This window comes from Lontra canadensis, unplaced genomic scaffold (genome assembly GCF_010015895.1).
Source record: "Lontra canadensis isolate GAN:19392208 unplaced genomic scaffold, GSC_riverotter_1.0 scaffold24, whole genome shotgun sequence".
NCBI classification, from domain to species: Eukaryota; Metazoa; Chordata; class Mammalia; order Carnivora; family Mustelidae; genus Lontra; species Lontra canadensis.
Window position 1 is genome coordinate 15,159,921 of NW_022631018.1, and position 24,396 is coordinate 15,184,316.

At 36.2% G+C, this 24,396-nt stretch overlaps 1 protein-coding gene across 10 annotated transcripts in view; it reads left to right on the forward strand.

The window, feature by feature from the left end:
• CEP170 (centrosomal protein 170) overlaps window positions 1-24,396 on the forward strand; it is a 117,056-nt gene that overhangs the window by 7,342 nt on the left and 85,318 nt on the right. For all 10 annotated transcript variants that reach the window (XM_032862900.1, XM_032862905.1, XM_032862901.1 and 7 more), the window contains exon 2: window positions 21,205-21,350. In XM_032862900.1, coding sequence (XP_032718791.1) covers window positions 21,246-21,350 — 105 coding nt within the window. In that variant the 5' untranslated portion in view covers window positions 21,205-21,245. The remainder of the gene's footprint in view (window positions 1-21,204; window positions 21,351-24,396) is intronic.

The window sequence follows — 24,396 nt, forward strand, 5'->3', positions numbered from 1 at the left end:
TACTTAGAAAATACCATTATGTGAGGAAGAATGCTTTCTTGTAGTCCCACTAGCCCATGATGCCACTGTTACATATTCTTGTCTATTTTGGTTTAATCTGGTAACATATTATCATGAGATTAAACTTTCTGACTAGTTTTTCTTGAGGGTATAGGAGTCCATGTTATCAAACTTATAATTTACTTAAAATTTATGGAAATTAAGGGTATTTTAAAAATTGTAAACAACTGTGAATTTCTGTGCAAATTTTTTTCTTTGCCAGTATTTTAAGGGTTTTTTAAAAATATTTATTTATTTGAGGGGGGAGAGAAGAGCAAATGAGAAAGAACACAAGTGCAGGGGAGGGGCAGAGAAAGTGGAATAAGTAGGTTCCCTGCTCAGCTGGGGGACCAAAGCCGGTCTCATTCCAGGATCCAGAGATCATGACCTGAGCCCAAGGCAGATGCTTAACCAGCTGAGCCACCCAGGCACCCCTCTTTGCCAGTATTTTAAGAAATTAACTGTATCAAGGAATGTTTAGACTTCTAAAGCTGTTTCCTCAGGGCACCTTCCCCTCAAGTCTTGATCTCAGAGTCCTGGGATCAAGCCCTGCATCCAGCATCGGGCTCTTTGCTCAGTGGTGGATCCTTCTTCTGCTCCTCTCTCTGTAAGATTTCTCTCTGTCAAATAAGTAAAATCTTAAAAAGAAATAAAATAACCCCGTTTTCAATTTTCTGATGAAACCCGCCCCCCTGCCCTGGTCTTTCCAATATATAGTTCCATCATTAGTATATGACATGGTTGTTGCTTCAACCCTACACCAATGCCGGGTATTACATATCTTTTTAAAAATTTTGCCAACGTGATAAACTGAAAACCTTATTTAGATTTCTCTTATTAGTAATATATCTGAAGGGTTTTTTGAAAGTACATTTATTGGCCAAAAAAAATGTTTATTGCCCATTGTATTTCTAATCTGAATTGCTTGTGTGTGCCCTTCGTTAATTTTTTTCTGAAGAAATGTTCATTATTGTATTTACTTGTAGCAATTCCTTTGTTATGTATGTTGTAAAATTTTTTCCCAGATTTTTATTTTCCTTTTTAAATTTGTTTTTACCAATCAAAGACATCAAAGATTTTTAACTTGTGTATAGCCCAATTTCTCTTTTCCTTTTCCTTTGTGAAGTAATACCACTACACAAAGTTTCATTAAATACATACCTGTATTTATTATCATAGAATTTGTGATGTGAATATATGCAAATGTGTTAATTTTTCTAAAATATATTAAGGCCTATATATATAGCATCATTTCAGGTACACTTGAGAAGAGTACGGAGGAGACTGTGGTTGCAGGAGCAGCCCAGAACTTACTGTGTGAAAGCCCGGTTTTGAATCCGGGGGGGCTCCTGTTTCCTACTAGTAGACTTGTGACCTTGGGGAAGTCATTTAACTTCAGCTTTCTTGAAGGGAAAAAATGATTCTTATTTGCTTGTTTTGGGAGTTAAATGAAGACAGAGTGTAAGCACTCAGCACAGTTACTGGCACAAAGGAGGTACTTGATAAATGTTTGAATCTAAGTCTTTTTTTTTTTTTTTTTTTTTTTAGATTTTATTTATCTATTTGACACACACAGAGAGGGAGGCAGGGAGAAGTGAGAGCCCAACCCAGGTCTTGATCCCAGGACCCTGAGATCATGACCTGAGGCAAACACAGACGCTTACCCAACTGAGCCACCCAGGCGCCCCTGAATCTAAGTCTTAATTGATTTCTTGTAAAACAGTAGTTGTGTTTTAACAAAGTTGTGCAGTTCTACAAAAGAAAGCAAGTCAGACTTTACATTTTTCATATACTGGCAGAGAAAACTTGGCAGGAACTTTTAATGCCTACATAATTTATGGAAATCTATAACTTGTTTGCTCAAGCATTTTCTTTAAGCACTTCATAAAATGATTTTTATGAAGAAATGATGTCTTATTAAATCACTGGTTTTTCCTATCCAAGCTAAGTCTTCTTTTGAAAATGTGTAATAAACTCAGATATAGAAAATATGGCTATTGATATTGGAATGTCATCTTCATTTATTTTTTTGTGAAAAAATTTTCACACTTTAATAATGCCATTTTAGGTGAAAACTGTAAATTACATTTTTCTCAATACTTTTTTTTTTCAATATTTGCTTTGCTTTTAAAAACAATAATGTATGTGGCAGGTAATAAAGGTAAAATTGGAAGCACTCATTTCAAAACAATCAGGAGTATATGAAAACAAAAATTTTCCTAGTACCAAGTTTGTTCATGTAATCATGGAGGAGGCATTTTTGTAAGTATCCAAAAAAAAAAAAGTACAGCTGTGGATTTATTGTTTTAGATTAACCATACATTTCAGGTGGAGGGGTTGGGGCTTTAAAAGAAAGTTTTTCCCAAGAGTTTATTTTTCATTATCTGCCCCAGGTCAAGTTAATTATACAGCAGAGCTGAAATTTTTAATATGTTTTAAATGTATGTCACTTTCTCAGACAGGTTTCCCCAGAACACCCAGCAGCCTAAACACCAACACCTTAAAACTGTTACATTATGCTGTTCTCTTTGTCTTTTTATGTTCCTGCCTTCCCATTGTCACTAAAGTTGTCTTAGTTCATTTACTTAGCTCTTCTTTGTCTTTTTTTGCTTCTGTGGGATAAAGAACTTGATCTTCAGTCTCTCCATCTTACCTATAGTGCTTAGTACTTAAATACCTGTGAATAAAAAAAAGAGTAATTCATCTTGGAGTACTCTATAAAATGGGGTCCTCATGTATAATTGGTGCATAATGTTTATGTTCATTTTTGTAGTTAAAATCAATTTTGTGAGCCTATGTATATGAAAGAAGCTCTTAGAATGATGTATGGTACATGGCCAGTAAATGCTACCTATTATTAATAAAAGATCACAGATAATTATGTCTATTTGCTTTTATAACATACGATCAATCATATCTATACCTTATTTGATCCTGGGTCTTTAGTTGAAATGCAACCCTAATTTTTTTTTTTTTTTTTTTTTTTCAAAAGACAGAGGCTTTAATGTTAAGGATATTTTCCACAGGGATTTTAGTAGGGGGGAAATGTGAAATAGAATTTTGAAGTGAGACATTTGTTTAAAATTTCTCAGTTATCTTTTGAGTGCTTGGTATAAAGGGATTAAAAAGATACGGTATTTATAGCAGCTTGACTTCTAATTGCTAAAACTTGGAAGCAACCAAGATGTCCTTCAGCAAATGGATGGATACATGAATTATGGTAGATCCAGACAATGGAATTCAGCACTAAAAAGACACAAGCTATGAAGTCAAGAAAAGACATGGAGGAACCTGGAATGCATATTAGTAAGGGAAAGAAGCCGGTCTGAAAAGGCTGCATACAAACCATGTGATTGTAATGATATGGTATTCTGGAAAAGGTAAAACTGGTGACAATAAAAAGTTGAGGGGTTGCAGGGGAGCGATGAGTACACAGAGCACAGGGTTTTTAGGGCAGTGGAAATGCTCTGTGGTGCCATAGCGGTGGACACATGTCATCATACATTCGTCTGGGTCCATAGAAGGTGCAACACCAAGAGTGAGCCGTGATGTAGACTGTGGACTCGGCATGGTCACTCTGGGTCGGTGCACGGTCCTCCGCTGTAGAAAATACCTCGCCGTGGTGGAGGATGTTGACACTGAGGGAGGCTGTGCCTGTTGAGGGGATGTGGTATTGGGAAATCTCTGTACCTTCTCCCTGAATCTTCCTGTGAACCTTAAACTGCTTTGAACAAATAAAATCTTAATTACAAATTTTTTTCAAAGGCGTGGTACAAGTTTTAAAAGCGTGTATGGCGGTTGTTCAGTTCACTTTAATGAATAAGCTATACTGTCGGCTAATTGTTTTTCAAGTTTTTATTTAAATTCCAGTTAGTGCACAAACTGTAATAATTAGTTTCAGGAGTAGAATTTAGTGATCCATCACTTACCTACAACACCCAGTGCTCATCACAAGTGCCCTCCTCAATCCCCGTCACCTGTCTAACCCCCCCTCTACCTCCCTCCCGTAACTCAGTTTGCTCTCTGTGGTTAAGAATCTGTTTCCTGGTTTGCCTCTCCCCCACCCCACATCTGTTTTCTTAAATTCCACTTATAAGTAAAATCATACGGTATTTGTCTTTCTCTGACTTATTTCATTTAACACAATATTCTCTAGCTCCATTCATGTCACTGCAAATGGCAGGATTTCATTCTTTTGATTGCTGAGTTAATATTCCATTGTGTGTGTGTGTGTGTGTATGTGTGTATATGTGTGTGTGTGTCTATTTTTATATATACACACATCTTCTTTATCCATTCATCAGTCAGTGACCACTTGGGCTGCTTCCATAATTTGGCTGTTGTTGAGAATGCTGCTATAAACACTGAGGTCCACGTATCCCTTCAAATCAGTAGTTTTGTATACTTTGGGTAGTTTTACTGCTGGTTTAAACAGCAGTTTCAAGAAGTGAAATTTATTACTTTTTCCCTTTAAGTTTTCATTTACTTTGTTATGAAGATCACATTTTCTTTCTCCTACTACTGTTACTGATTCATTCAGGAAACAGAGCCGGGTAGGTACTGGACCAAGCCCATGAAGACCATCTCCACCCTTTCATGCCAACTGGTACCAGAAGACAAGTTGTCACTTGGATTCATCAGGAGATAATACTGTATTAAAGAGAATTGCATACGTAGAGAAAAGCGTTTTTAGCTGTGTAGATTCATAGTCCTAAAGCTACAGCCGTCAATTCTTACTCTGCCATGGCAGGGCTTGTGGGGTAGGAGGAGGTTCGTTCTCTGTAAAGCCATCTGGTGGTGAATCAGCCGGCTGATTGCCAGAAGCACAAGGATATACTGCCCTTAACATGTATTTTAGCTCAAGTAATTGCATACACCTGACGATCATTTATAGACTAGTTTTCCTCAAACCTAATAATCGGAGTTGAATTGGTCTTTGCTGTTGGTTATGTTACGCCTTACTTCATAGTTCGGTTTAATGTTAGTACATGTCGAATATTCTAGTGCCTGTCTCACAGCATTCTAGTAATTGATATCACTTGGATTCTTGCCATCAGTCCACAATTTTAATTATAAGTGACTGGAAGTAACATTTTTTTAGTGTAAATAAACAAAACCAGTAAAATATATGGAAGGTTGAAACTTAGAAGTGTAGTTGAAGCTCCACGCCCTGCTGAACATCTGCAGTTTTTGTTTTGTTTTTTAATTTAAACCTTAAATTTTTAGTATGTTCAGTTCTGAAGTGAGCTAGGATCTAACAGGAAAGTCCATTTTTAAAGCCAATTATAGCTGTTGGGAACGTGGAAACTGGACTGTGATTCAGGGTCAGTGTTTACTTCCCTCTGATCTTCAAAGGTCAGAGCTTTAAGCTTTAGTTAGGGAGCTGTTGAAAACTATGTGACAAAGAGATGAAGAATATGGGAGAGACAGCTGAAGGCAGGGGGTGAAAAGGGCTTTAACTGTAGCAAAGGTTCAATGATTAATTTCACCTTCTGTCCCTGGAGATTTCCAGATTATCCACTTCAGCAAGATTTGCTGCAGGTCCGGGACTACTCATTGATTTGTTAGAAGTCCCTAGTCAGTCACTAGGAGTGAAACACTGCATTAGGCTCTAGGGATGCAGAGAGAAAGATCCCTGTGGTCAGCTCTGCACTGACTTGGAGGGATCCTACCCCAGTGTCCCCACACCCCAGCTGGGGTAATGACAGCCTCCTGTTTGTTCCGGTATCACTTCAGGCTTATCTCTGTCCTCGAATCCACTGACCAACATCGCCCAAGGACTAAGTTCCTTGTGGAAAGTTTTATTGTTTGTTTTGTCTGTGTGCCCTGTCTGCCCAGAGCGCCCAGATTTGGTAGGTTTCTCACATTGATTGTAAGAACTGGGAGTAAGAGGATAAGTTTTTCTTACTTTCAGATAGGTCACTAGCTAGACTCATTATCATTAATGCTATAAACTTAGAATTTAAATTACACCATGAGAGATGTTTGAAAAAGTATTGTTGGGCTACGGAGAAAAGATTGGCTTACTCTGCCATGGGAATAAGGTTTACAGAAAGGCATCATTTTGTACATTGTCATGCTCTGAGATTTCTTAAGTGCTAAAATTAAGCACGGAAAATAGAGACTAATATAATTTTGTATCAAGTCTAGTGTGTATTTCTGAGGCTGTAGGCTTTTGAATTTAAGTGGTTACACTGTTAGAAAAGTCAGTGAGGATTGCTGGTATGAGAAACAGGAGTTTTGAGTTGAGTTTCAGTTTTATTGTTAGTCATTTTAAATGAAGCAGAGAAAATTGTATATTTTTCATTAATAGACAGGCTTTTGGATTTGTAATTCTTAAGTGAAATTTCCTGGAATTTTTACTCTTTGTAATTAAAGGTCTTATCTGTTTCTCATACCCAAAAGTTACTCACATATTTAGAGTTTTGTTTATTTTTCATAATAATGTATAAAACTCTTAGGACTCTGAATCTGTTTTTTTAATCTAAACCTAAGCCATACCTATGTTAATTATATGTTTCATGATTGATGGGTCAACATATAGCATATGGTCTAATCCCTGAAACATTACTAGTAAGTTTTTGGGGTAATCTTGTGGGGTTTTTTTTTTTTTTTCAATTTTTCATTGTGTAAATTCTTGTTTTATACTAGATAGTAAATTGTAATACTCTAGGGGCACCTGCGTGGCTCAGTGGGTTAAAACCTCTGCCTTTGGCTTAGGTCATGGTCCCAGAGTCCTGGGATCGAGCCCTGCATCGGGCTCTCTGCTCGGCGGGGAGCCTGCTTCCCCGCCCCGCCTGTCTCTGCCTACTTGTGATCTCTGTCAAATAAATAAATAAAATCTTAAAAAATATATAGTAATACTCTGGTATTATCACATTCCCTTCTTTGAATTCAAAGAACCCCAGGATTTTTATTTAATTTGATCTTTAACTTGGAAGGGTGATACTTTCATAATAACATTCTGCCTATAGAGTTCTTCTGCTTACCAACTAAAAATCTAAAACATTAACTCACTAAAGCCTCCAGAGTAACAAAATTTATGTTCCAAAGCCTCCTCCTTTATTCACAGGAGCTCTTGTTTATATTTTGTTTGAGCATAGTTGCAATATACTTATATTATTTTTAAGGCTTTGCAAGGAGGAATAGATCCAGTACAGTGAAAAAGGACAACTGATAGGAAGGGAGAAAACAGAAAAAAAAACAAATAATGTGAGTACAGAGTCTGAGAAATGAGAACTAATATAGTATTAGGACAGATACATGCATATTAATAAATATTGAGAAACTCACTATTTTGCAGGATGGTTTGATAACCTGATAATTGTAATAATCATGACCCACTAAATATAATGTTCAATTTTAAGTCGTGAGAGGTAGATAAATGTGAAATTTAAAATACTTTGGGAGTACTTGGGTGGCTCAGTCAGTTAAGCATATGACTCTTGATTTCAGCTCAAGTCTCTATCTCAGAGTTGTTAGTTCAAGCCCCACAGTGGCCTCCACACCTAGAGGAGCCTACTTAAGAAAATAAATGAAATAAAAATAACATGAAATAAAATATTTTCATCCAAAATGGTAAAACTAAAAACTAGTATTAATCCTTTAAGGCAAGGGTGGCAAACTTTTCCTGTAAAGGGCTAAAAAGTAAATATTTTAGGCTCTGTAGGCCATATGATCTCTGTCAATCTCCGTTTGGCTGTTTCAGTGCAAACGTCTGTGTTCTCATAAAACTTATTCAAAAGGGCACCTCGGCGGCTCAGTCAGTGAAGCAGCCAACTCTTGATTTAGGCTCAGGTCATGACCTCAGGGCTCGGGTCAGGCTCCACCCTCAGCATGGCACCTGCTTGAGTTTCTTTCCTTCTCCCCACCAACCCTTCGCATGCACATGTGCGAGCTTACTCACACTCAATAATTTTTTAAAAGATTTTTTTTAAAAGAATTTATTTATTTGACAGAGATAGAGACAGTGAGAGAGGGAACACAAGCAGGGGGAGTGGGAGAGGGAGAAGCAGGCTTCCCACCGAGCAGGGAGCCCGATGTAGGGCTCAATGTCAGAACCCTGAGACCACGACCCGAGCCAAAGGCAGATACTCAACAACTGAGCCACACAGGTGCCCCCATTTTTTTTTAATCTTAAAAAAAGAACTTTATCCACAAAATTAACAGGAGGCCAGAGTTAGCCAATCCTTGCCTGAAGGGAAAACTTGAATGTCCAAAACAACTTGTTCTAAGACAGACAGAAGAAATATAAAACTAAGCAAAATAAAGATTCACTATGTCTCTAATTTAAAAAAAGAGCAATCAAGGCAGAGAGAGTGCTTGAGTGGCTTTTTAAAATTACATTTACATTTTAAAATTACATTTAAAAAAATTCTGGTAAAATAGACACAATGTAAAATTGACCATTTTTAGGTATACAGTTCAGTGACGTTAATTGCATTCACAATGTGTAACTGATACTATTTCAAGAACTTTTTATTGTTCTAAACAGAAACTAAGTACTTGTTAAATACTAACCCGCTCTCTGCCCAGCCTCTTGTAACCTCCATTCTCCTTTCTGTCTGTATGAATTTGCCTATTTTAGGTACCTCATGAAAGTGGATCATACAATATTTGTCCTTTTGTGTCTGGCTTATCTCACTTGCCATAATGTGACAGAGGTCATCCATGTTATGTGTTAGAATTTCATTTCTTTTAATAATGGAATAATATGTCATTGAATGTGCAAGTAATATTTTGTTTGCTCATCTGCCAATGACACTTGGGCTGTTTCCACTTTTCAGCTGTTGTGAACACTGGTGTACAGGTATGCCAGAAGTACACCATACCATTCCATTCTTTGAGTATGTACCTACCTGGGAGTGGAACTGCTGGATGACATGAAAATTCTGTTTTCTTTTTTTATTTTAATGAGAGAGAGGGCCCAGGGGAGGAGCAGAGTGAGAGGAAGAAGCAGACTCCACCCTGAGTGGGGAGATAGATGGGGGCTCCATCCCATGACCTTGAGATAACAACCTGAGCTGAAACCAAGTCAGATGCGTAACTGACTGAGCGCCCCAGGTGCTCCTCTGGCTTTTTAAGATACAGCAGCTGCACTTCGTTACATCTCCACTAGCAATCACAAGTGTTCCATTTTCTCCACATCCTCATCAACATCTGTTTTCGTTGTTTGATAATAGATCACCTATATCTAATGGGAGTGAAATGGTATATGTTATTGTGGTTTTGATTTATATTTTTCTAATGATTAATACTTTGGACATTAGTGCCTTATCAGAAAAATGATTCCCCAGTATTTTCTTCCTTTCCTTTCACTGTTTTGGTAGTGCCCATTGATGCGCAAAAATTTTATATTTTTATAAACTTCGATTTATTGTTTTTTTTTCCTCTTGTTCCGTGTGCTTTGGTGTCATCTCTAAGAAACAATTGTCAAATAAAAGAGTCATGCAAATGCCCTCTTTTTATCTTGTTAGAATTTTATATAGTTTTAGCTCTTATGTTTAAGTCTTTGATCCATTTTGAGTTAACTTTTGCATAAATAGTCTGGTAAGAGGCCAATTTCATTCTTTTACAAGTGAATATCCAGTTTTCCCATGACTATTTGTTAAAAAGACTCTTTACCCCCAAGAAGTGGTATTGGCATCCTTGTTGAAAATCAGAGTCTATATATGTGACAGTTTATTTCTGGGCTCTCTGTTGTGTTTCATTGGTGTATATATCTGTCTTAATGGCAATGTTTTAATTAAAATTGCTTTGTAGGAAGTTCTGAAATCAGGAAACATTGTGAGCACTTCAACTTTGCTTTTCTTTTTCCTAGTTGTTTGGCTCTTCACGGTCCCTTGAGATTCCATATGAATTTTAGAATGGATTTCTCTATTTCTTTAACAGTCCTCTTGGGATTTTTATAAGGCTTGCATCAGATCTGTAGTTTGCATTGGGTAGTCCTGTCTTCTTAACAATGTTGCATCTTCAAGTTCTTGATGACACAGTGTCTTTTCATGTATTTAGGTCTTCTAAAATTTCTTCCAACAATGTTACATTTTTCAGTATACAAGTCCTGAGCCATCTTGGTAATACTTAATCCTAACTTTTTGTTATTATTGATGCTGTTATAAGTGGACTTTAAAAAAATTTCCTTCTCAAATTGTTCATTTGTAATAAGTAGAAGTGTGAGTGATTTTTGACTGGATTTTATATCCTGCAATTCTTCTGATTCCTGTCTTGCCGTAAATAGTTGTTGGGCCTTTTTTTTTTTTTTTTTTTCCTTTTCTTCTTCCATTTCAATTTTGATACCTTTAATTTCTCTTCTTACCTAATTGCTATAGCTAGGATTTCCAGTACCATATAGAATAAAAAAGATGGAAGCAGGCATTCTTGTCTTGTTCCTGAATTTAGGGATGCAGGTTTCAGTCTGTCATTATTGAGTCTGATGTTAGCCATGGGATTTTCATATTTGAACTTCATCATGTTCCCTTTTATTCCTAGTTTATATGTGTTTTTTCTTTTTAAATCAGAAAAAGGTTTTGAATTTTGTCAAATGCCTTTTTTTGTGCATCAATTGAGATAATCATGTGGTGTTTTTTCCTTCGTTCTTTTTTGTTCATTTCTTCATTCTTTATTCATTTTCATTTTCTTCATTCATTTTTTTCTTCATTCATTAATATGGCCTATCACATTGATTTTCCTACCTTGAACCATCCTTTTATTCCAGGAATAAGTTCCACATAGCTGTTGTATATATTCCTTTCAAAGTGATACTGAATTCAGTTTGCTAGTATTTTGTTAAAGATTGTTGCATCAATATAAGATAATGGTCTGTGGGGTTTGTTTGTTTGTTTGTTTGTTTTGTAGTTTTTATGTCTATGCTATAAGGTAATGATTTCATAGAATGAATTAGGATATCTTACCTTCTTTTCAAGTTTTTGGAAGATTTTGACAAAGATTGGTGTTAATTCCTTTTAAAATGTTAGATACAATTCAACAGGGAAGACATCTGTTCCTTGACTGTTCTTTCTTGAATGTTTTGATTAGATTCAGTCTCCTTACTATAAATCTATTCCATTTTTCTGTATCTTCATGATTTAACTTGGTTTGGTTATGGGTTTCTAAGAATTTTTCAATTTCATTTAGGTTATGTACTTTTTTTTAGCTTACACTAGTATATAAAATTCTTTTAAAATCCTTTTTTATTTCTCTAAAATCAGTAATGTCACCATTTTTTGTGGTGATTTTAGTGATTTGAGTCTTCAATTAGTCAGTCTGGCTAACGACTTTTCATTTGTTGCTCTTTCAAAAAATCAACTTTTGTTTTTTATTTTTTATTTTTTATGTTCTTATTTTATCTTTATTCTTTATTTCTTTTTTAATATAAACATTCATAGCTATAAATTTCCCTCTGAACACTGCTTTTGCTCTGTCCTATAAGTTTTGGTATGTTGTATTCTTGTCTTCTCATCTCTCAATGTACTTTTTTATTCTCTTATGATTGCTTCTTTTACCCATTGTTTGTGTAGAGTATGTTAAGTTCCACCTTTTGAGAATATTCCTATTTTTGTTCTGTTATTGATTTCTAATTTCCTTCCATGCTGATTGGAAAAGTGTTTTGCACTTTTTGTTCTTTTATGATGTATTGTTTTGTTTCAGGCCTAACATAATGTGCTACTCTTGAGAATGTGCTTTGTGCACTTGAAAAGAATGTCATTCTACTGTAGTTGAATTGAGCATTTTATGTATGTCTGTTCAGTATATTGGTTATAGTGTTGTCAAGTCATCTATTTATTTATTGATATTCTGTCTAGTTGTTCTTGTTTCATGTTGTTGAAAGTGTGGTATTGAAGTTTCATACTATTGCTAAGCTATTTTTTTTTTTAATTCTGTTCATTTTTGTTTCATATCTTTTGGGCTCTGTTGGTAGGTACATATAGTTTTACATTTTTTATGCCTTGCTCTATTGAAGTTTTAATCAACATATAATGTCCTCTTTTGTCCCTTGTAATCTTTCCTTGACTTAAATTTTTTTTTTTTTTTTTTTTTTTCTGACACTAATATAGCCACTGCCACTTTTGGGGGATTACTACTTGTGTGGAATGTCTTTTTTCAACCTTTTTTCTTTGTGTCCTTCTCTGTACAGAACCTCTTGTAAACAGTATGTAGACAGATCCTGATTTTTTTTTTCCTTTAAGATTTGTTTATTTATTTTAAAGTATGTTTGTGTGAGGTGAGCCAGGGGGGAGGGGCAAAGGGAGAAGGAGAGAGAATCTCAAGCAGACTCCCTGCTGATCACAGAGCCCCAGTGGGAGCTCAGTCTCATGAACCTGAGATCATGATCTGAACTAAAACCAAAAGTCATGCACTCAACCGACTGCACGTCTCAGGCTCCCCGAGAGATCCTGTTATTTTATGTGATCTTTCTCTGCCGTTTCATAGGAGAGTTTAATACGTTTACATTTAATGTGTTTTCTGAAGGATTAACTTCTGTCACTTATTTATTTTTTTGCATTCTATATGATTTTTTGTTCCTCAATTTCTTAACTACTCCATGTTTCTCATATTTAGTTGAGTTTTGGCTAATGTGCCATTTTGATTCACTTCTTGTTTCTTTTTCTACATGTTTATTTAGTTATTTTCTTGGTGGTTACCCTGAGAATTACAAATAACATCGTAAACTTCCAATAACCTAATTTCAATAATTCCAACTTAATATCAAGAGTATACAATCTCCTTCTGTACATCTCCATTCCTCTCCTTTTATATTTGTCACAGATTACATTTTTATATATTGTATTCCTAATGACATAGCTTTATAATTATTGTTTTATGTATTTACCCATTAAATCATATTGGAAAAAGAGAAAAGTTACAAATCATATTGAAAGTACAATCATGGGATGCCTAGGTGGCTCTGTTGGCTAATCATCTGCCTTCAGCTCAGGTCATGATCCCAGGGTCCTGGGATCAAGCCCCACATTGGACTCCTTTCTCAGCAGGGAGCCTGCTACTCCCTCTCCCTCTGCTGTTCCCCCTGCTTATGCGCGTGTGCTCTCTCTTTCTCTCAGTAAATAAATAAAATTTTAAAATTATTAAAATGAGGGGCATCTGGGTGACTCTGTTGGTTAAATGTCTGCCTTCGGTTCAGGTCATGATCCCAGGGTTCTGGAATCAAGGCCCACATGCTGTTGAACAGGGATCCTCTTCTCCCTTTCCCCCTGCTGATCCCTCTGCTTGTGCTCTCTTTCTCTCTCTCAAATAAATAAAATCTTAAAAAAAAAAAAAAGGTAAATCATCCTAGATTTATATTTACCTATATACTTACTTTCCCTGTGTTAGCTTTAATTTTTCTCATGGTTTCTATTTACTGTCTAGTATCTTTTCATTTCAGCCTGAAAGTTTCTCTTTTGCATTTCTGGTAGGCCAGTCTACTAGTCATGAACTCCATCAGCTTTGTTTAAAGGAAATGTCTTAATTGTGATTCATTCTTAAAAGGTAATTTTATCAGATACAGATTTCTTGGTTGACAGTTTTTATCCCCAGACTTTATAATTAAGCCATCCCACTGCTTTCTGACTTCCATGGTTTATGAGGAGAAATCAGCTGTTAATCTTATTAGGGACTCCTTGTCCATGACAAGAGACTTCTCTTGATGTTTTCAAAATTGTCTTTTTCTTTCAATTTTGACAGTTTGAGTATAATATGGCTGAATGTGGATCTGTGTGAGTTTTTCCTGCTTGGAGTATATTGAAATTCTTGAGTGTGAATATCTATATCTTTCCTCAAATTTGGTAAGTTTTTTTGTTTCTTCCCCTTTCTCTGTCTCTTCTTCTGAGACTCCTATAATGTATGTGTAGCTACATTTGATGATATCCTACAGATACCTCAGGCTCTGTTTATGTTATTACTTCCTTTTTTTTTTTCTGTCACACTGAATACTTCCAATTGTCTTATCTTCAGATTTGTTGATCATTTTTTCTTTCTGCTGAAATCTGCTGTTGAATTTCTGTAGTGACTTTTTCATTTTATATAATTTCTTTTTTAAAAAGATTTTTTTATTTATTTGACAGAGAGAGATCACAAGTAGGCAGAGAGAGGGGGGGAATCAGGTTCCCTGCTGAGCAGAGAGCCTAATGCAGGGCTCGATCCCAGGACCCTGGGATCATGACCTGAGCTGAAGGCAGGGGCTTAACCCATGAGCCACCCAGGCACCCCTCATTTTATAAAATTTCTGTCTCCCTATTATGCTCTTGACTTTCTCATAGCTCATTTTGTTGATTCCCTTTAGTTCTTTGTCATGTAACACAGTTGATTTAACATTTTTGACTAATAATTAAAATGTCTGGGCTTCCTTGGGGATGGTTTCTGCCCATTTTTCCCCCTGCAAATAAGTTTTTCTGTTGCTTGCTCTCTATATATAGTTTGAGAACCGAACCAGGTATTTAAAGTGTCATATTGCGATATATATGGAAATTTAATTATCCCACTCCTTAGGGATTGCTGAATATTTCTTATTGAGCCCTAAAGCCAACTGTTTGTTACTCTTCTGAACTGTTTTTGCAAGGTGCGTATTCCTTGTTGTGTGTGGTTACTGAAATTTCTTTTCTGTCGTCTCTGTGGTCAGTCAGTGATCTGATAAGGATTTCCTTAAATACTTGGCTCCTAAAAGAGGAAGAAAACAAAGCAACAAGCACACACTGACTCTCCAAATTCCTTAAAAGATGCTTTAGCTCATAGGACTTGAAGCTCCAATGGCCAGCACAAAAGCTCAGCGATAAAAAACAGCAATCAGCAGCCAGAGCACAGAATCCAATATTTGGATGACAGAGCCTTTATTATGTATCCTGGCTCCAGTGAGCCACATCAGAAATGCAGGAGGCTAGCTGCAGGCTACTTCTTGCAGCTTTTGGAATGGGAAATCAGGATGATGGTACCTGGTACCATGCAAAATACTGAAGTTTAACAGCCTCTTTGACTGGACACCAGAGCCCCAAATAGTTAACTTCAGATAGTTCTTAGGAGTTCAGTAGTCATTTAGGTGGATGGATGGATTCATGGAGCTTCCTGTTCCTCCATTTTTTTGTGATACTCCTAAGTAGCTTAGGAATTGAATTGCTCTCCAGGGTAGAAGTGCTCTGCTTAACCAAGGAGATTAATATGTAAAAACTACAACCAGAACAGTGAAACCCCCTAAACCACTTCTTGGTTTAGCTCCTACATCAGCAGTGCATTTATGTCCATTATTGGGGGATATGGGAGGAGTCTCCTGTGGTAAACTCAGTGTTCCAGAGAGGAAAATAGTAAACTAAGGATGTTGACCTCCCCCACCACTCCCAGAAAAGGGGCTTGCATTTTCTTCCATTGCTGGATTTTCCAGTTGTTGGTTCTTTGTTACGATAAAGCTGAGAGCTTTACCTGTAATATTTAAGTCTGTAATATATAGCACCCTTATGTTTAATTATACAAATAATGTTAACCATCAAGAAAAAAGTAAATTGGGAAAAGACACAATAAATACAAAAATTTCATTTGTATATTCTAAAAATACTCAAATGGGTATATTGGACTATGAATGTATTTATGAAAAGATACTGTATTTTAGTAAATTATACTCAATGTGCATTATAGTCAGTAGTGAAGCAAATCAGCCCACATGTCTCAGTGGCTTCAAACAGCAATCATTTTTATTTTTTTGCTCATATATCTGTCATTCACCTGGGGCTTAGATGATATATTGACCTTCTGACTTCAAATTGTATGTTAGGTCCATGTCTGTTCCATATGTCTCTCATTCATCTTGAGCAAATAGACTGACCAAGGCATGTTCTTTTTTTGGTGATGGCAGAGGTGCAGGAGGGCAAGCCAATTTCCCTAGCACGTTTTAGACTCTAATTGCATCACATCTACTAACCTCTCCTTTTGGCCAAAACTCATGAGGCAGATCCCACAGTTATGGAGTGAGAGAGATATCCTACCTCTAATGGGAAGACTTGCAGAGTCAAGGGCAAAGATTATAGTTTGTGGTAGAATTTGAGTATGTAAGAAGGCCTAGGGCTCCAATCTTCGAAAAAACTCAGTGATCCTGTATATTATTCAGGCTTTAGATCCCAATGAAAGCCTTTCATGCTTTGAGAAAGTGCTGTAGGAATTTTAATCATTGATTTATTAAATTTACTTTTCTTGAATTGAAATTATATGAAATAAAGACTGTAGCACTTTTAATTTTATGAGTAACCCATAAGCTACATTATATTGTCATAATTTTTATCCTAAATATTCCTTTAATTGAATACTTTTACTACATTGACATAGAAGATATTCAGTAATGTTGATTGGTTGGTACTGTTCCAGTCTCAATTTATGACTTTAGGGTATTATTTGGCAGAAAAGATTGGGAAGAAAGGGAGAAAAGGAAATGAACATTAATTAGATGCCTCCTGTATGCCAGGTATTATAAGACATCATATCTGTGTCTCATTTTGTCTTTAGATATACTCCCTCTGTGTTTTTTTTTTCCCCTTTTTCTTGATACAGGTAAAATATCTGGAATCCAGAAACAGTTGTTGTTTTTATCCTTTTTGGATTTTGAGTCACTTAGCATGAGGGATAAGGGTTTTAAATCAGAAAGTCTACTCCAAAACACATGTTTTCCTGGCTCATTCGGAAACCCTACAAGGAAATGTAACTGCTGTCACATCTTGTCAAGACCTTGGGCATGTTGTCGAACCCAAGGGCTTCTTTTCCCCTTCCCCGTAGAGGAGCTGAGCTGAATCCTATGTCTTGGTCATTGAGCTACCTTTCAACCAGATTTCAGGGTTTTGGTTTTTTTTTTAAGATTTTATTTATTTATTTGATAGATAGAGATCACAAGTAGGCAGAGAGGCAGGCAGAGAGAGAGGGGGAAGCAGGCTCCCTGCCGAGCAGGGAGCCCGATGCGGGGCTCGATCCCAGGACCCTGGGATCATGACCTGAGCTGAAGGCAGAGGCTTTACAGGTTTCATTTTTGTCATGTGTGAGTATCAGGATTACTCAGCAAGTAGGAAGAGATAATTGGAATTGAAAGACCAGTGAGAAGCTATCTTAAATAAGGAGAGAGCCCTTTGTAATAATTGAAACGCAGCAGCTTTTTGGTGTATCTCATTCCCACCTGTTGTTGAGAAGGTAGAAGAGGACTCAAGGCCATTGCACCCCTCTAGTAAATAAATACCCCTCATCTTGAGGATTACGACTTTTAGTTTTGTTTTTCAGAAAATGCCTACTCTTTAGTTACCTTTTAGGTGTCATTGACAGTCAAAATAAAATATATGAATTGCCACTATTTCATATTATTTTATGTAATTACATGCAGTTGACTCCTGAACAATGCAGGGGTTAGGAGTTCCATCCCCTGCACAGTTGAAAAATCCATGTGTAATTTTCGACTCCCCCAAAATATGACTCCTAATAACCTACTGTTGACCAGAAGCTTTCCCAATAACATGAACTGTTAACATGTATTTTTATGCTACATGTATTATATGTTGTATTCCTACAGTTAAGCTAGAGAAAAAAATGTTATTGAGAAAATCATAAGAAAGAGAAAATATGATTACAGTACTGTATTTCTCAAAAAATCCACATATTAGCAGGTCCATGCTGTTCAAACTCATCTTGTTCAGGGGTCAACTATAGTTATTGTTTGTATGTTTGTATTATAGAATTATATGTCGTTTATTTGGATATTAATATAATTTTGTTTGATATTGTCTAAATACTTTAGTGGTTTTGTAGCATACAAATAATGCTTACATAAAACTTCTTTGATTTGGAAAATATTATATTGTTTCTATTGCCCGTTTTTGGTGCTACTGTTTTAGTTGACTCTTTTTAGGCTAATTTCATTTCCTTTTAATATGTCTTACTGTACTTTTTCTTTTCTCAGTTCCTTTAAATAAATATGTAACTGTTGGCTTACTTATTAATATCATCTTTTGAAATTGTCCTTCTGTTTGTTTTCAAATGCAGTATGCAACTTATATGCTAAATTTAGATTGGAGGGTTTTTCTTGGATAAAATTGTTTTGATTCTCTGTTGAGTTGGCCAGGAAGTACACATGAAATGCTAAAAGCCAATTTGACAGAGAATAGGCAATGGAAAACTAACAACATCTCCAGCACGGAGTAAGGTGGATAAAAGATTGAAAAATCCATGTAAACGGACTGTATCAATTGATAAGCTGAGAGTGAGTTAAGACCTGATTGTTTTGGCTTTACAGAAGACTGTTTGTCTGTTTTGGTGATACCCATTGTTTCATGTCTGTGTCGATAAACTTATAATATATAGGATTTTTACCTTAACATAAAATTTTACACCTTACAGGATTTTTGCTTTAATATAGATCTAGTTCTTACTACAGAATGTTTCAGTTCACGGCAGTATAGTTTGCTACTAATTAAATTGTAAAAGAATGTGCCATTTCCATGGAAAAAAATATTTACATGTATAGTTTTTTTTATTACTAAGAAAAAACTTTGAGTAGGTAATATCATCCCCATTTTAGATAAGAGTAAACAAAGGGGCAGGAGATAAATAACTTGCCCCAGGTCATGTAGAATAAAAAGTGTTGGAACTAGGAGTCAGATTCTTCATCTGTCAGTCTGACTCTAACTAAGGTTTATATTCTGAATGACATAGCCACATTCTCTAGCACAGCTCAATCCACAGGCCTCTGGGAGTTTCCAAAATCATTTCAAAGGTCAGGGGGTCAAAACTATTTTCATAAAAACATCAAAACATTAGTTGCCTTCTTTATTGTATTGTCATCTGAACTGATAGTATAAAAAGATCGGTGGGTAAAGCTGCTGGTTCCTTAGCGAGCATCCAGGCTGAACTTAGTAATTGTATCCTTCACTGCCATGCGTTTGCAGTTAAGGGGGGTGGGGGGAGCCATTTCACTTAAGAATGTCATTGCTAATGTGGTTAAAATGGGAGTCACATCTTTTTAATATTCTGTACAAGTAATTGGAAGGACACATAAAGCATTTATGTTGTACACCAAAGTACCAAGGTTGTCTCAAAGAGAAGAATTTGTGTCATCTTTGAGTTGTGAACTGCCCACTTGCTTCACAGAGCGCCTTGTTACTTGACACAATGACTGACAGACAAATTTATGGTTTTGTAGACTTGAGTATTTGGCAAACAAAGTAAGCCTGTCACCTCAAAGAAAAGAATGGGTGGTATTTTTTGCCAATAAAATTATAACTTTCAAGAGAAAATGAGAATTTTAGAAAACTTGATTCTGCCACCATGATTCTCACGGCTACCTCGTACTTAAAGATTTTTCTGAGAAGATGGGTGATGAAGTCAACAACTGTGATGCTTTTAAATAATACAATGAATAGGTCATCATTTAGAAGATCTGTGTAACTCAGGGAACCAGTATTTTCCACATGACCAATTTATAATGTTACAGGATCCCTTCAAAGTTGATGAATTTTCATGCAACATAGCATAAAAAGTTTCAGATTTCTTATTGTAAATAAATTTCAAGAAGCTTTCAAAGTTTTGATGTAGTATCAAAGAAAAAACTATAGTTATTCAAAAAAACTATATAATAAGTTTCCCTTTTCTAACTATTTGAATGAAGTCAGGCCTTCTTTAGATATTTCAAGTTCAACAATATGTGGCAACAGGTTGAATGCAGAGCAAATAGAAAAATCTTCAATTAAGCTAGACATTAAAAATTTTTTTAAAAATTAAAATAGTACTACTCTTTGCCCTAATTATTTTTGTTTTGGAAGTATATTTTTCATTAAAATGTTAGTTTATTTTAAATGAATTGATAAGTCCTAGTTTCTCAGTTTTCATTTCTTTTTTAAGGTAAATGTTAGTATATATAAACCATGCAAACAAAATGTTCTTTGGGGTTCTTTTTTTTTTTTTTTAAGTGGAATGGGGGTGCATGGGTGACTCAGTTACGCAACTGCCTTTGGCTCAGGTCATGGTCCCAGGGTACTGAGATTGAGCCCCATGTCAGTCTGACTGCTCAGTAGAGAGTTTGCTTCTTCCTCTCCCTCTGCTGCTCCCCCTGCTTGTGCATGTGCTCTATCTCTGTCAAGTAAATAATTTTTTTTAATTTTTTCAAAGATTTTATTTATTTATTTGACAGGCAGAGATCACAAGTAGTCAGAGAGGCAGGCAGAGAGAGAGGGAAGCAGGCTCCCTGCTGAGCAGAGAGCCCAATGCGGGGCTCGATCCCAGGACCCTGGGATCATGACCTGAGCCGAAGGCAGAGGCTTAACCCACTGAGCCACCCAGGCACCCAAGTAAATAAATTTTAAAGAAATAGAGTATCTTGGTGGCTCAGTCCGTCAGGCACTTGCCCTCGGCTTAGGTCATGAGCCCAGGGTCCTGGGATTGAGTCACATGTCCTGCTCCCTGCTCAGTAGGGAGCCTGCTTCTTCCTCTCCCTCTACCCCTGCTGTAGTGCATGGTCTCTCTCTCTCTGTCAAATAGATAAATAAGATCATATATATATATATACATATATATATATATGGAGAGAGAGAGAGAGATACTAAAAAAAATTTTTAAAATAAAAGAGTGAAATGGGTACCAAGAACAAAAGCCTAAGAATTGCTGCTCTAGAAAAATATTCTAAGAAAGTGAAGTACATATGAGAACAGAGAAATTGAAATTGCATGTTTTTGAAAGTTCTTTCAGTGGTCTGCACTTGTTTGACAAAGAAGCAATATCTTTGGTTTTTATTGGTCTTAATCAGATATCAAAAATATTCATTTGAACTTAGTCTTTCTCAAATCATTTATAAGTCGGACATTTATTTGTATAATATTGGTATTATTCACTCAGGTTAACATGATAATGTGATCACTTGAGAATTAATAGATCTTTATAAGCTTTGTCCAAAGCCTTTTAGAAGTATGACAAATATGAATTAGTTGACTACTTAATTGCCTGATGTCTTCCTTTTTAATTGAACTCTTAATGGAGTCTGTGTATTTACTTTACTAATGAGAATTTGGTAAATTTCTCATGTCGGATGACCTCTGGACTGTTTACTGAGCTAGGAGTAGATGATGAATGCAATTCTATTCTTAGGTCAACTTTAAAGGGTTTGAGGATAAATACTAAAGCTAAAAATATCTGAATGTATGTTTTTCTTTAATACCTCTGTAGGATGACGTAGCTTTGCCAAAGACTTAGAAGCTAAGCAGAAAATGAGCTTAACATCCTGGTTTTTGGTGAGCAGTGGAGGCACTCGCCACAGGCTGCCACGAGAAATGATTTTCGTTGGAAGAGATGACTGTGAGCTGATGTTGCAGGTAATTACATAAAACTTCTAGATGTATCTATTCAAAACCTGGAACTGGTAGAAAATATTCTTCTACTCCTTTGGAGAACAACACTACATAGAGTTGAACTTTCTAGCCCTCTGTCTTTTAACTGTAGTTACCAGTTTAATTAATTTTCTCCCTCTTGAATCATCTAAAAATAAATTCTAAGTCTTGGGGAATAAATTTTGAAAAATGAGAGTTCAGAGTAGAGAAGTTTATTTTTAAGTAAGGTGTTTCACATTATATGCTTTAAAAATAAGACTTGTAAATAATTCATAAAATTAGCATAGCGTGTGAAGTACAACTGAATTTTAATCATGGATGCTTCAGTGATACCAAAATTAGTTTCTCTGCTTCTTTTCAAGATATTCATTATGATACCTTTCAGTAGTTTAAGCATAATTAAATATTGATGGTATTTACTGCATTATGTATAAAGGAGTTACTTTTAAAACACTTTTAAGCTGTGTTTGTGTAGGATAATTAGAAGTAAAATGGATCTCCAGTTTTTTGAGAATTTAGTTATTTTAACAGGTCCCTTGCAGTTTAGAATAAAGTTTTTGTCCCCTTACTCTTCCTCCCTTTTTTGTTGTTAAGAATGATAAACAAATACTTTAGAGTAGAAATGTTTATTCTGTTAGCCCAGTGGTTCTTAACTGGGGCAAGTCCTGTCTCCCCCTGCCCGAAGGGCATTTGGCAATCTGATTATTAGAAGCGGTGGGAGGTTGGAGGTGGTCGCTATGGACATTTGGTAGGTAGAAGCCAAGAGGCTAAGTGTGCTGCTAAGCATCCTACAGTGTATTTCTCCCCCCACCCTAAACACATAGAACAAGGAAGTGTCTGGCCCTAAATATCTATAGTACTGAGATTGAAAAACCCTGCATTATCCCTAGAAAACTCAAATTTGCATCTGTCTGTTATACATGTTTACTATAAAATTAGATAACTTATTTTACAGTTCTGGGGCAATGAAAGTAAAGCCATTCCACAGCTGTGTGAGTATAGAATATGAATGTAGTAGGTATAGTATACAAGTACGTTGCATATACAATGACACCTTACTTCAACAAATTCAGTATGAGAAATTGAATAGTACAGAGATTATCTGTGGTTCTCAGTAAGATGGGAGTGTTGAGAGTGGCAACTGAGAAAAAGGCAGTGGTTTGGTTTGGCTAACAGCTTCTTGGAACTGGACCCTCTCTTAGGCACAGATAGTGGGAGCTCATTTATCAGAGAATGGAAGAGGGGCCTTCTATGTAGGATTTGTATCAACCAGCCAAGAACTGTGGGAATGGGTTTTGTGGGTCTTGCAGGATCAGTCTCTTACGAGACACGACTGATACGGTGTCTGTTCCTGGACCGTGTGTGACAAATGGAAGTTGTCTGATAGTTTGTCAGGTAGAAGAAGGAAGCTATGAGTCCAGGCAGACCAAGGTGAGTTCCAGTTCACAGGACACAGTACCAGAGAGGAAGGAGGTACACAGAGAAGGAACTTCACAGAGTAATTCTCCAGTATGCCGCTGAGTACTACTGATCATTACGTATAAAATGGAGAAACTAACCATAAAGTGGGGGAGAAGCACTAAAAGGAATTAGAGTTGACAGTGCTGGGCAATAACATGGTCAGGAATGGTGCCTGTCTTGACAGCCAGATTGGTAAATGTCATGATTCACAAGGCATTGGTGTCTACCCCCTCAGTAGTGGGGAATAACTTACCATAGACTGAGTTCTACCCTTACCTAAATCTGAAAAGCTGGACCCAAAAGGGTCATACTCTTTTCAAGTAACTTAACTATACCCCATAAGAAAGTCCCAAGAAATGTGTAGGAATACAGAAATATCCATAGTAAAAGATGTTTTGTTTCTAAAGAGTTTGGCTAAGTTTGGCACAGTTTGGCAAAATTTAAAAAATGGTAAAAACAATCTTGAAAAAGCTTTCAGAACTTACTACAAAGCTAGTGATGCTGGCTTACATAAAAGTAGACATATGGACAAGTGAATATGGAATAGAATAGAGAGTCTGGAAATAAACCCCTCTATATCTGTGGCTGTTGTGATTTGAATTGTTTCCCCAAAAAAAGATATATTGAAGTCCTAATCTTCCATACCTGTGGATGTGACCTTATTTGGAAATAAAGTCTTTGAGAATGTAGTCAAGTTAAGAAAAAGTCATTAAGATGGACTCTAAACTAATATGACTTGAGGTCCTCATAAGGAAAGGAAAAGACAGAGGGAGAACAGCTATGTAAAGACAGAGCAGAGATTATAGTTAGGCTACCAGAAACCCAGAACACCTGAGTCCACCAGAAGCCAGAAGAGGCAAGGAAAGAAGAGATCCTTTCCTAGAAGCATTGGAGGAAATATGACCCAACCAACACCTTGATTTTGGATTTTTAGAGTCTAGACTACAAGAAGGTAAACTTGCATTGTTTTAAGCCACCTCTGTGACACTTTGTTATGGCACCCACAAACTATTACAGTGACAGGCTGAGGATTTAGAAGGGTGTTAAGTTCATTCAGTGGAGGAAAGAGTAATTTCTTTGGCAGATGAGGCTTAGGACAACGGGATTTCCACTATAAAAGAGTGAAGTTGGACCCCTGCCACACATCAAATATAAAATTTAACCAAAATAGATCAATGACCTAAATTTAAGAGCTACAGCCATAAAACTCTTAGAAGAAAACATAGGGATGAGTCATCATCACCTTGGATTTGGCAGTGGATTCTTAGATAGGACACCAATAGCACCAGCCACAAAAGAAAAAGTAGATAAATGAGACTTCATTAAAATTAAAAACTTGTGTCTCAAAGGACACTACCAACAGAGTGAAGAGTGGGAGAAAATGTTTGCAAAATTACATATATCTTTTAAAGGTGTAATATCCAGAGTATATGAAGAATTCCTACAACTCAACAACAAAAAGATAAGCAGCCCATTTAAAAAATGGGCTAGAGACTTGACTAGACATTTCTCCAAAGAAGATCTAAAAATGCCCAGTAAGCATGAAAAGAAGATGCTCGACATCATTTGT